The sequence below is a fragment of the Aotus nancymaae genome, unplaced genomic scaffold (genome assembly GCF_030222135.1).
Source record: "Aotus nancymaae isolate 86718 unplaced genomic scaffold, 86718_ANA_hifiasm-v0.15.2.pri h1tg000062l, whole genome shotgun sequence".
Taxonomy (NCBI): Eukaryota; Metazoa; Chordata; class Mammalia; order Primates; family Aotidae; genus Aotus; species Aotus nancymaae.
In genome coordinates, this window is record NW_026988476.1 from 37529788 (window position 1) to 37543445 (window position 13658).

The window sequence follows — 13658 nt, forward strand, 5'->3', positions numbered from 1 at the left end:
TTGTATTTTTAGTAGAGACAAGGTTTTGCCATGTTGGCCAGGCTGGTTTTGAACTCCTGACCTCAGGTGATCCTCTCACCTCGGCCTCCCAAAGTGCTGGGATTACAGGCATGAGCCACCACTTCCAGCTGCATCTTGTTACTTTAATTGGTCCCAAAAACTAGTAATATCTGGCAACACCTAGGAAATTGTCAGAAAAGCACAATCTGAGACCCAAACCCACACCTACTAAATCAGAATCTGCATTTTAGGAAGATCATTGGAGATTCATGTGCATGTTATATTTCAAGAAGCACTGTTCCAGCACAGAGCACTAATAAAGAATATGGCCCTTGGCAAGCTTTAAAAGAGTCAATAAAACCATGGCCATGGAAATGTCCCTAGAAGAAGATATGTCTTTCACTCTTCCATAGGGGGCAGTTAGTTCTCCTACATTTTAGGACATTTTAATAGTTTCAAATCAAAAACAACTTTTAAAAAATGTGGTCTTATATGAACTCTCAGTTATACATTGCCCATTTTTTGTAAGACCATTACATTTCCCAAATCAGTAAATCCTCTAAATAATATAATCATAAACTTTGTCTTCACTTTGTTATTGAATCTAGTTAAACTTAGTACGTGTTTTCAACTTATTTTCTTTAGATGAATGATGTCCCAATTCTGTATCTACCTTTCCCCCAACCACTCACAGTCCAGTAATTATAAGGTGAATAATTAAGGTTTCAGGGAATTGGGAACCCTATAACTAAGTTTGTTGAAACGACCAGACCCCTAAAATAAGGATAAAGAGCAAGGTTTCTGTTGTTTGGTTTCTTTTGCTTTGCTTTGCTTTGCTTTGCCTTGCTTTCATGTCGGTTAGGTTTAGAATCTACATATTCAACACTGTTTAGAAAACGTTAACTGGCAGCTATCTAGAGCTTTATCAGAGCGTTTCCTGGCTGCTATTTTACGGTCTTCTAGCTCGTGTTTGGGAGCCAGGTCTCACCACAACCCATTTCAGCACTACGGACAGCGCCTAGGCGCCTTCTGGGAACCGAGGGGGATTCAGTTGTATTAGTGTGGAAGAGGGAAGGGAGTGAAAAAAAAAAGAACTCCAAACGACACATTCAGCCTCCAGTTAAACCAATATACCTTTCACTCCTGAATTTTCCTTGCCGGATAAGAAGAAATATGTAAGAATTTAGAGCCTACTGTTCGACTGAAACGGCTGTCACCAAAGCACAGCAAAATGCCCGCGGCACAGTTAGGAATGCAGCAGAGAGCAGAACAAGGATTTCAGCAGTGAATTAATTAAACCCCCGCTGCCTTAGTAAACAAAGATAGTGATGAAATCTAATTGCTAACCTTCAGGGTGTGTCATGAGAGAAAAATGATCGTCTATTTTTTTTTCTTCCTCTCTTTCTCTTTCTTTTAGCAGGAATAGAGCCTGTTGCTGCTGGAGCCGATTCCCTTCCCCTCCTCATCTCCCACCTCATTTCAGTCTCACATACACACACAGACGCTGTCAGGGAAACACGCGAGCGCAAATATTTACACTCCACACCGAGGAAATCCATGCACGTTTTCCTGCAAACACACGAGCGCGCGCACACGTACTTCGGCGGGCGCCCACGTCCTCTGTCTCACCGACAGACACAGACATTTACACTCCTAGGCCAGGAAAGCGCTAGCCAGGGTCCTGTGACTCCACGCAGGTTCCAGAACACTCCTTCTACATTGTTACTGAACCGATCAGCGAACACAGACAAACGTGCCAACACTTAAGTCTACTGGCTGGATTTCATCTCCATGGCAACAAGCATGGAAGGTGAGACATTGCTGCCTGCGAAGTAACTTTCTCCCCCTTCCCTCCGCATTAACTGACAGCGTTCCAAATGCAGATCCAGATGAGAAGCATGCCCTCATTCTCTTGCATTTCTGAAACAAAACAGCGAGTGGTGGGGCGGTGGGCGGGGGAGCCAGCAGGTCTGATAAGTTCACATTCTGAAGGGGAAACAGCAGCCCTAATGCTAGCGCCACTGCTGATGCGGCTGCCAGGGGGGGAAAAGTGCTGTGTACGTGCAGATTGCTGATGCTTCTCCCATAATGTTTTGTAGGAAGTTTCCATGCTTCTTCGGCTTAGTACGTAGAAAGAGACCTGGAGACAAACAACGCAGAATGATGATGATGGTCTAGATTTTTTAAATGAGATATTTGGAGAATTTTCAGACCAGGTTTCCCAGTGCTTTGGAAGGATTGAGTGTCAGAGTCCTTGAGCCATCCAAAGATTCTCTTGAGAGAGAAATTCTCTTAAGGTTGAAATCTGAGGCTTTGGGGGTGGATTCTGGCAGATCCTAAGATTTGGGATCTCTGGAAAGCCCTGAAGTTTATGCATTTCACCATGATGAAGACATCTGGGTTTGTAATTTAAGGTTTTCCTTTGATTCCAACACATTTGATTCTTAATGATTAACTACCTCTGTGCAGATGTGGCTTCAATAATGCTTCTTTTCTCTCTTTTACTGGGATATAATAACCTTTATATTTTGTGTGGAATGTGTATATGTATGGAAGGGTTCATTATTTTTTAAGCTGTGTTTTTCTATGTCTTATTTTATGAAATTATGAATGTCATCATTAGCAGTAGAGATTATTGTATCTAATGGCCAGTACTAAAATACTTTCCACCTAGAACATCATATTCCACTCTAATAGTTACTATTTCAGGTTTACTATTTGGAATACCATTACTAGATAAATAAACAAGAGGAAAAACCTGTTGATTAAAATTAAACACAGGGGGCTCTTTCTGTAATGAGTACACATTTTTTAACATTGGGTTCTGTAATTGTGCATTACTGCATGATGATTAAATGATTTTATCTGAAAGGTGTATTTTTATATCTCTAGTAAGGTTATGTCACAGAAGAAATAAACATCACTAACAATATTCATGAATATGAAAGGCTGCATTTCAGGTATAAAAAAATACTATGCTTGACTACTTACAGGGGTATGATTTGTAAGTACTGATCATAGGAAGACTTTGTTTTTTACTTACTGGATGCTAACTATAAAGCAACTTCATGAGATTTGGGCTATTTGATATCTACAGGAATACCCTTGGCCCAATCTTATGACTCATCAGTACTTAGAAATCTTAGTGCCTGACAATTGTCATGAAGGAAATGTACTTACAACCAAGTTACTCATTGCCAAAGTACCTAATCATTTATTCCAGTGAATATGGCTCAAGACAGTATTTTATTATTTGCATCAGCAGTACTAAAAGAACCTTAAATATTTTAATCATTCTTCATATTGATCCTGATATGTAAATTGTGCATTGTTGATTTTACCCATTTTTTGTGGTATAATATACTACAAATAATTTTTACCATTACCCAATTTACATTCTACTTATTTTTGAGAATTTATTTTTTTTCTTAACTATTTTTATATGGATTTTTTAAATTTGTGGTTTTGGAACATCATCTAAATTTTCTCAGATTTCTTTCATTTTCTATTTCCTAGCAAACAGGATGTTAAGATGATGCTTCTCCAGAGCTAGGTATTACAGTGTTTGTCATGAAGAGCTCTTCCAGCAATTAGAAAGAGTGAAAATGCATATTTTATCTATAACTGTTGAGTATTTTGAATACCTTAGTAATTGTGAAGGAATCAGTTTTGTAACTGGAGACTTTTGCTTTTAAGAATATGTTGTAGTTAACAGTATTTTTATATCATAGTGTGCTCTATATCAATAGAAAAGCAGAAGACTTGGCACACTTAGCAGTATATTCTCAAAAACTTTAGATTTGTTGTTGAAATGAGACAAGTTGTTCATTTCACAGAGCAAGTAAAATGGAAAGTTTGGGCAATCGTTTGAAAAATTTAGGCCAGAAATACTGGTATTTCAATTGCTACATATATAGTTTAAATTACCAAAACCATCTATTTGCTGAGCATATTGTTCAGCAATTGCTTAACTTTTTACTTCTATTTGCTTGTGTAGTCACAGCCTGAAGGCCAGACTTTTTAATCAGCCTTTGAATATTACTTCAGTTGCTCTCCTTGACCTGCATTTTGTTTTCATCTTTAGTATAGACTTTTATGATAATATAAAAGCCTGTTTTCCCTTTTAAGATATTAATAAAACATTTGTTCTTTCTCAACCCATTTTTTGTTAAAAATGGAAATTTTTACAATTCTTTGAACCCAGGTAAATTTATGTGGCTCTTTATTTAAAAACTGAATATGCAGTCATATCTTCATTATAGAAAGTGATTCGTCTTATGATTTAACCTTCTGTACCTTTAATTTTTGACTAAGTAAAACTTATTTTCTGTCAAGTTTATTTACCATCTGACTCTGTTTTCTCATTACCCTCACTCCTAACTCCCATTCAATTTAGTGTCCCTCCTCAACCCTCAACTAAATTTTTATAATGATGAAATAATTCCGAATGCCAACCATAAGACCCTTTTCAGTGCTTAGTTTTCAGTGCTTAGTTTTCATCACCACTGCAGAATTTGACACTATTTACTAATGCCTCCTTCTAGAAAGCCTGGCCTCCTTTATTGTGGTAAACTTTCTGCTACAGATTTACTCATGATCCTTCTTATATAACTCCACTAGGAGATTCTCCTTGTAGGAGAGGCATTCCTTGAAGCTCCTTGCTGGGCTTCTTCCATCTTTAATCATTTCTGGTTACAGAAAATAGACTTTAATGGAATTACAATAAAATTGCTCTATGGATCAATCTAGAACAAGCCCATCTGGCTTTCTACAAGATAATACTTCAAATATTTGAATCTACCTATTGTCATCTTTGGTCTTCCCTTTCCTAGGCAAAACTCAACAATTCTTTTCTTTAAGGTTTGATCTGCAAATACTTCCACGTACTGGGCTCTCTCCATCCTGGATACAGTCTTCTACACAAACATTATTTAACAACAATACCTTAAAATATTCTCTCCATCAAAAATTTTATGGTAGACAAAATGATCTAGATTAATGTATTGAAAGCTGTCAATTGAGTGCTTACTATGCATCACACATGAGTACTGCAAATTCACCAAGTTCAGAAGTAAACTCATCATTTACTTTCTAATTCTATACTTTGCTCTTATTTTCTTTGTTTTGATCAATAAAAACACTATATTTATACTTGTTCAAGCTTAATAGTGTAGAGTCGTCTTTGATGCTTCCCTCTCCATGGGCCCACTACTTCTAAATCCTACCCCTCCTATTTTTCTAAATATTCTTTCCAACCTCTACCATCTTCCACACATCTAATCCCTAGTGTAGACCCTCATTGCTTCTCACCTGAACCATTTCTTTCCCATGATGCTTTGTCTTTCAAAATTACATCTATTTCAGTCTCATCATCAAGCCACTCAGCCTTTAAGCAAATAAATTTCAAACTCTTAGCCTGGCAGTCAAAATAATGGAACCTACCTTTCCAATGCTTGGTTTCCTATACTCCCTCTAGCCTGTACCAAATTACTCACTGTGCTCTGAGTAAATCCAGTACATTTCTGTCTTCATATTTATTGTCATGCTCTTTTCTTCTTTTCAGATCTGAATTGTTCTGTTTCTCAAGACTCAGTTCAAATATAATCTCTTGCGAAAAAAACTTTCCTGATCCCTCAATGGGTGAAATCTTGATTCCATCTAAACTTGTTTATCCTTTTTGGATCTTCTTTTTTTTCACCAAGATGTTGAAGATAATAATATCAACACAATGTGGGCTTTGTGGGAATTAAATAAAATAATGTATGTAATGCAGTATTTTGATACACAGTAGATTTTAAATACAAGTTTGTTTCCTCCTCTTTTTTATTGCTTTTGTAGAAGCCTGCATTGCTGTTTTTTTCCTTGTGTGTACATGGCTCTTCTCTCTTACTAGCTGGAATCTTTTTGAGTAGAGGGGTCCATGTCTACTAGAGCATAGTAGCAACCCAATAAATGTTTTTCAATGAAAGTATAGTGAATATATGCAGCATTACTTTATATGTGGCCTGACTGATGCATTATAATAATGTTATTACTATCTATCATTTGCACCCCCATTCAATTTAAGACATTTGCTTTTGTAAGCCACAACCTCATGTCTTTGGCTCATACTAACTTGATTAATGACAGCTTACAGATTTATTTCACATGAACTGCCAGGTCATTATCTCCCGTTTGGGGTTGGTGCATCTCCTTCCCTCCCACTTAAACGTTGGGCTTTAGAAGTGTTTCTATTAAATTTTATGCTGTAGTTTCAACCCAAAATTCTAGGCATCAGAATTGTTTTGAGCCTTTATTAAATGTGCTATCATATTTCAGCCAAACTTTGTCAAATTTAATAAGCTTCACTTCAATATCTTCAACTTAGTCATTGTTAAAAAACACTGAAAAGTATGTGTAGATAAAGTTAAACCTTTGTAATACCACACTGGAGACCCATCTCCATGATCACAGAACCCACTATTTATTAGGGTAGTTTAGAGCTATGAATCTACATAAAAATATTATTATCCAGGCATATCTCATGTCTTCCCCACAAATATATCATGGGAGGCTGTTAAATGCATTGCCAGAATAACTAAATCTTGTCCATGCTATTTCCCTGATTCACCATATTAGTAGTAAACTTTCAAAAAGGAAGTGAATTGACACTACCTATTAAACTCATGTTAACTTGTAATGACTTCTGAAATATTGACAAATTACTTGTTAAATAATTAATTATGGGTTTGCAACAAAGATCAATTCCAAGTCACCAATACATAATTTTTACAATTCCCCCTTACTCCTCTTGAAAATTGAGACATTTGTCCATGTCCTTACCTCTGGCAGCTGTTTCATGGTCTGTAATTTCTCAAAAGTCTTGAAAGTACATCTCCAAGTTATAAACTATCTGTTCACGAGAGTGTTAACTCATTTATTGTGGCTACACATTATTCTACTAAAGTATTTGTCCCCTTACATTGTTTGATTTTTTTGTCATTTCTAAAGCTCATTCTACATTGGTTAAAAAGACAGAAGTAGATTAAGTAGATGCTGTTGTTGTTGTTGTTATTTGATAACATTAAACTGTCTTGTACAAATAAAGGGCTTAATCTTATACTGGTCTATCTCTTGATATGAACATACTGTATACGAAATCCTTCTACCTCAAAGCCTTTGTAAAGGCTATTTCCACAAAGTTCAAATCTATTACTCCAAATATTTTCATGGTTCTCTTCCAGATATCATTCAGGACAAATACTGTCTCCCTAGGGAAGCCTTTGCTGACCTCTTTAACTAAAGGAATGTTGCTTATCCACCATCATTCTCTTTCCTCTTAACTCACTTTGCTTTCTTTCATAGCCTTTATGACTATGAGTACCTGCCATAATATATAGATATGGTTATATAGAGATAGATATTTTTAAATAATTGTGTCTGTCTTCACCACTGGGATGTAACCCTAAGTTTGGCAGGTGCACATTGTTATCTAGTTCACCACTGTACTCCAGTACCAAGAGCAGTACTGACATCTAACAGATGCTCAATATATATTTGGTTAATGAATACATGAAAATATTATTATGTGTTACCTCAAGTTCATCTAGCTCTTTAGATTTCTTAACAGCATTCTGAAAGTTTTTGATCACTCTCAGCATTTTCCCTAGTTATACTGCATTTGCTCCTATATTTGTACCAATAATAGAGACACAGAGTGCTTATAAATTTTGTTTAAAGCCATGAAATAGCCATTTATCTATTCCTCCAAGGTAGTATAAAAATGGTGACTTTATTTATTTATTAACAGTGACTCTGCATATCTACTCATTCTTTATGCCCTTACATGATTCCAAAAGCCTTTAAAGTATCTTACAATACCTTCTTAGTTAAGGGTAACAGCCAAGTAATGTAGAGGGCAGGGACAGAAGAAGAAGGAGTAATTATACCAGAAATCTTAAGCTAACCAATGTCACTATAGTTGAATACAAAATTTAACCCTGTACTTCCTGGCACAAACTAATGCCAAAATATATGTTGGCTATATATCTTTCCTTAGAAAACAAAAGGAAACTCCCAAGGTTGTTAGGAAACATCTATTTTCTCTAACCTTTGAATACTAAAAATGATGTGAGTCTGAGAATGCTAAGTAAATTTGATAGAAAAGAACAAAAACACTGAACTCTGAGCTACTGAGTTTTTATACTTATTTTCAAAGCCAATTTTTGAAATCAAAGTTTTCTTTTTTATTTTAACTAAATGTATTTTCATGCTTTCTGGATATTTAAAAACTAGAGTCTTGTACAAAACTTTATTTGAAGGACTTCATTCCTCAAAAAATATATTCTACAATATATTTAGTTTAATTCAATTAAAATATTTATTGAATACCTATAGTGTGCTGGGAACTGTGATCATTATGTGAGAAGTAATTATTTTCCATTTAAAATGATAAATACTCTTTAATTTACATATCATCTAAGGCTCTAAGAACAAAGTATTATTTGGTGTATAACGGACATATTATATTCTAAAGTACAAAGGATTTTATATGTCTTAAGTAGGAAGATGCCTTGTTTTAAATTGATAGTAACAAATGAGAGGAATGTTTTATTGCTGCCTCTAAAAAAAAACGCCTTTTTTTGTTGGTTTGTTTGGTTGGTTAGTAGGTTTTAAGAAAAATAAGAGTGTAGTAAATGAATCACTGGGTAAGAGTCAACAGACTTAACTCCTCCAATGATCAGCTATGATACTGTGTCTGGGTCTACATTACGCATTTTCAAAACACCTGAATACATTTAGCTAACATCATAACTTTAGTCAGTTTAGGCTACTGCTAGATGATAAAAAAAGGAACTAGCTGAAAAATAAACAGATCATTAAAACTGCCCAAGTGCTTTAACTTTTGTGATATCAATTGTTAAAAGTTGGACTCTCCAGAACAGACTCTGAGACAGAGGTTAGTTTGCTGAATTTTTATTGAGGATTGTCCTTGGGCTCAATACCCATGGAAGAGTGGGAAATTAAACAGGAATGGGCAGAAGTTGAGCTGTGCTATGGACCCAGTGACAGTCTCCACTGAGCCCATATAGAACTCTGAAGCTAAAATAGGTTTTCAGAGCTGCCCTCCTTTGAGTCAAGATGGCCATGCTTTTATCCTATTATATAATCAATCATTGAGTGTAGTCTTCCTTGGGAAGTGCCATGACTTTGGATGAAGCATCTCTCTGCAACGGAAGCAAACAGTGAAAGAGGCTGAAGCTGAAGACTGTTTGCTGGCAACATTCTTTGCTGCTGGGCAACAAGTCCTTCATTGAAGAAAATCTATTGGGAAACCACAGTGTCCATCAATAAACCATGTTTATTGCCTCCTCTTACCCACATATCTCCTAAAATATCCACATGTTGCAGCCCAGCAAGGTTATGCTCTAGTAAAAAATAAATGAACAAGTGAGTTAGCTGAATCATCTCCTTGGTTCAACATCTCCATACAGAAACATGCTGCTATTCAATTTCTCCATCCATTAAACAAATGAACCAGCAAGTATATGGATCTTAACAAATGACTTTTAATTGACAAAAGCAAGAAAATTAGACATTCAGACAGCAAAAAAAGTTCCAGTTAAGTCTCAGAGTCATTAAAGATTCAATCCAGTCTTCTATGCCTTTTACAGGACAAATAGTACAACAAGACCTCAACCTTCAGGAAGATCATTCTCAGCCAATAAATGTCCCTATATTTAAAAAAATAAAGTCTTTTCACTATACTATATTGATTAGGATAAAAAATGATTTAGCAGAAAGAAACTCAACAGGGGTTTGAACAATAGTTTTTCCCTTTACTAAACAAAAAAATCAAACAATGAACGTAAGTCATAGTTATTGAATATTTCTGCCACTTAAGGTTTGAAGATAGAGCTTTTTTGTAATCCAAATCATTATAAAACAAAATATTGATTGATATTAGTTGGTGTATTACTTGCAGAATAATTTTGAAAGCTACAAGGCCTGCTTTTATTACTCTCTTTCTCCGTTCCTTACCTCCCATCCTTTGTACTGTCTCAGTTGTTTTCTGAAAATTAGGTCCAAAAATTATCAGGAAAAGCAACAATAAAAAAGAAAATACCAACTGTCTATCATTCACAGTTATTAGATGAAAAGCTATTTGGTGACAGTCCTCTCTAAAGGGTGACTGTACATTAGTAATTTATTTGATTAATTTTTATCTTTATTTGTAATTCATTTAACTAACTTAAGACATCAAATGAGGAAAAAAGCCTATTGTGTTTCAGTTCAACATATACTTTCTTACACTTTAGTGCTAGTTTTAGAATCTCAGCACAGTAGGGAATTCGGAGCAGAAATTTTGTTGGGAGGGGGACTGGGAAGCTTGTCTTGAAGTTGAATTTGCAGAGAAAGCATGTTGTTTAACTTGGATTTTATGTCTACTTAGGGTGTTCTGAAAACTAATGGAGATGGTGGGGAGGTGGCTAATGGCCATAGCCACTGCTGCTTATTACTTGCAAGCTGCTCTGTTGGGCACTGCCTGCGTTAATGTAATTTTTAAGAAATAATTCCTCTCTTTAAGAAATTGACACTTAGTATATCCAGTGGTAGTGAAGAAAAAAATGTAAGTACATACATATAAAACCTAAGGTGGTAAAAAATAGAGAAGTCATTATGTCTGTTTAAAAGTATAAGAATCTATAGCAATCAAAATGGCACTGGAAATAGACCTTGAAGTTTGGACTTGAAACAGCTTGAGCAGCTTACATACTATGATTATATTACCTACACGTGCAAATATGAGGTAAAAATTAGATGACAATTAAGATCAAAGAAGCAGATATCTAACTGTCTAGCAATGAATCAAAATATTTTAGGGCTGATAATTTGAATATCCACACTCACACTTGATTTATTGAGAGTATATAGGGACAGTCTTAGGTGTCCACAAAGGTAATTCTCCAATTACAACAGTTAAAAGTAGCATCTCCAGTGCTAATTTGATTCTGATCAATGTTTTCAAACATTTTGTGAGTTCAGTCAAGAAGGTTTGCAAAATATCAGATTTTATTAAGCAGCAACCTACCCAATACCATACAAGGATAAACTGTATTAAAAAAAAAAAAAAAAAAACTAAACTGAGTCCAATTTTGTACCTAGGCCAAGAGTTGATTCCAGATGGAATTGTGAAGAGCCACAACAATGTGCCAGTGAATAATGAGTAGTACCTACTGTGGCAACTCTTCAGCTAAGATGAGTGTCAACGAAGTATCAGCTTTCTCATTGACTCTGGAGCAAAAAACTGGCTTTGCTTTTGTTGGGATTTTGTGTATCTTCTTGGGACTTCTTATTATCAGATGCTTCAAAATCCTGCTGGACCCATATAGCAGCATGCCTTCCTCTACATGGGAAGATGAAGTTGAAGAGTTTGATAAAGGGACATTTGAATATGCACTTGCGTGAGAGTTCCAGCTCTACGGTTTTTATGGTTGCACCATTGGGACACATTCTGGATACATTTGTAATTACCTTGCGTGTGTGTGAGAGAGCTCATTTTGTTTGGTGAATTCAATAAACATCTGTGACTGATTTCTTCACCATGCTGAGCAAATGATAAACTATTGTTGGGATTCCTCACTTTCCTCTGTCTCCACTTGGAGGTTTCCAGTGAATAGAGCATAAGGATGGCTGCACCTATGTTTACCACCTTTATTCTTGTTTCGAACAACTGCCTTGAATTTCTGCTTCCTTTCTTGTGCTAATAAACTGTGCAAAAGGCATCTTGCTTTCTCCCCTCTGCAAAGACCAGACACCCTCTCCACATTCCAGACTCAGGCCCCTTTAGCTTTAGTGAGTCAGGTTTTAAACATAAGAAAATTTAGTCCGAAGAATAATCAGAATATTATTTTTCTAATAATAGCCATAGGTCAAAAAGGTCCACAGGTGAAAAAAAAAACTCAAAAACTAACACCCAAAGCCTACAAGTAGTCACAGGCCCTAAAGGTCCCCAAATTTCACTAAGCCCTGACCCTCCTATCTCTTCTCTTTATTGAATTTCTCGAAGTAAAGTCCCATAGCTTAGAATCCAAACCAGACCTGCCTCATACTGAAGCTCCCTCCGCTTCCCCTTGCATAAATAGAATTTAAAAGGGAGTTTCCAGCATGACCTAGTAGAAGGAGTACTCTAAACAGAAACAAACACAGTCTCAGCTGTGCCACCATTAGAGCTATGCTCTGATGAGTAAGTCATCTAGTCTCTGTGGGCTTCAGGGAAGAGAATTGTTAACATCCTTTCCAATTCTAGTGCCCTATGAATGCTACAAATGTACCCGAAAACCCAGAGATCTGAAATGAATGAGGATTTAATATATCACGAAAAATTTTTCAGATTAGGAGCCTAAACTCGAGATTTGAATTCTAATGTTAGCTTAGCCAAGAACTAGCTTTACGACCCAGAAAGTTACCTAAGGGGAACCTATCTTCCAAAATGAGAATTAAGAAACCCATCTTGCATGTCTTCAGGAATATTGAGAGGGTCAATTAGATATAATGAATGTGAAAGCAATTTGTAAACCATAAAACAGTATATATACATACTTTGCTATCATTATTTATTATCCTCATCAGTAGCAGTAATAGAGATTCTCAAACTCTAAGAAGCAATGGCTTAGTAGAAATTATTCACTCTCTAGTATTTCCTTCTCTTCAAATGAGAAATAAAAAGATAGAATTATATAGTTCTAAAAATTCTGTCCAACTACCAATTTCTGATTCTCTCTGAGTCAGAATGGAGAAACCTAGCAGAAGATAAATACAAAAATATTTATGTCCTTTTAAAACACAGAACTGCAAAACACACCAAGAAGAAACAAGAGTAATATTACCAAGAGTTAGCACTAAATTAGTTACTTTCAATTTATTTGATAGTCTTATCAATTATTTGAGTTTGGGACTACTATTTCCATTTTATTTTTAATCTTAATTTTGCAGAAGAGAAAGTGAAGCTGAGAGAAATTAACTAACTTCCCAAGGTCATCACAGCTAGGGAATGGTTAAGTTAGGGATTGAACTTGGGAAGTTTAATTTCTGCTGTATCCCTGGACAATGTCCTCAATACTTCTACATAGCTTATAGACATGCTTACTGCTCAAGACTGTGGCATTTCAAAACCAGCTGTCTCTATATGAGATTCCTTGATGCTTTCCATCTCATAATCGATTTAGAACATATCTATAATTAGCTGTGGCTCTTCTAGACCAAATCCTCACCTCAAGGAGGCTCTTTACCCTAATTGGTTCAAGAATGTAGGCCTGGTACACCTCATAGCCAGTTAGTAACTTGGCCCAAGAACAGGTCACTGGTCCAAGTTCAGTTGAACATACTGAAAGTTGTGTGTGCCAGGAAACTGGATGCCTCTTTGGAGACCAAGGCTTTTAAAGTACCAGGTGTTTCATTTGTGTCCCAGAGAAGACCCTCCATTTTGATGACTAGAACAACACAAGGCCAGACCTTTATTTCGAAGGAAGAAAGACCCTTACAACCAAGAGGCAGGAAAACTTTATACAATATGAGCCTTGTTTCTGGAAGTTCAACTCCCATAAGCTTTTCAAGTATATCAACTCTACCGTAATATTATTTCCAAATCCACTAAAGAAAAATTCTATTAACCAAAA

At 35.9% G+C, this 13658-nt stretch overlaps 1 protein-coding gene across 2 annotated transcripts; it reads left to right on the forward strand.

Moving 5' to 3' along the window:
• Positions 1–1622: 1622 nt before the first annotated feature.
• Positions 1623–13658, forward strand: CTXN2 (cortexin 2). 2 transcript variants are annotated; one of them, XM_012442376.2, is made up of 2 exons: positions 1623–1810; positions 11146–13658. In XM_012442376.2, the coding sequence occupies exon 2, from the start codon at positions 11203–11205 to the stop codon at positions 11446–11448; it is 246 nt and encodes an 81-aa protein (XP_012297799.1). In that variant the 5' UTR covers positions 1623–1810; positions 11146–11202; the 3' UTR covers positions 11449–13658. The 2 variants fall into 2 exon arrangements, with proteins under 2 accessions (XP_012297799.1, XP_064221707.1); XM_064365637.1 differs by lacking the exon at positions 1623–1810 and adding an exon at positions 1995–2400.

Coding starts and splice junctions, on each gene's coding strand:
- CTXN2 (XM_012442376.2), top strand. CDS start 11,203: ATGAGTAGTACCTACTGTGGCAACTCTTCAGCTAAGATGAGTGTCAAC.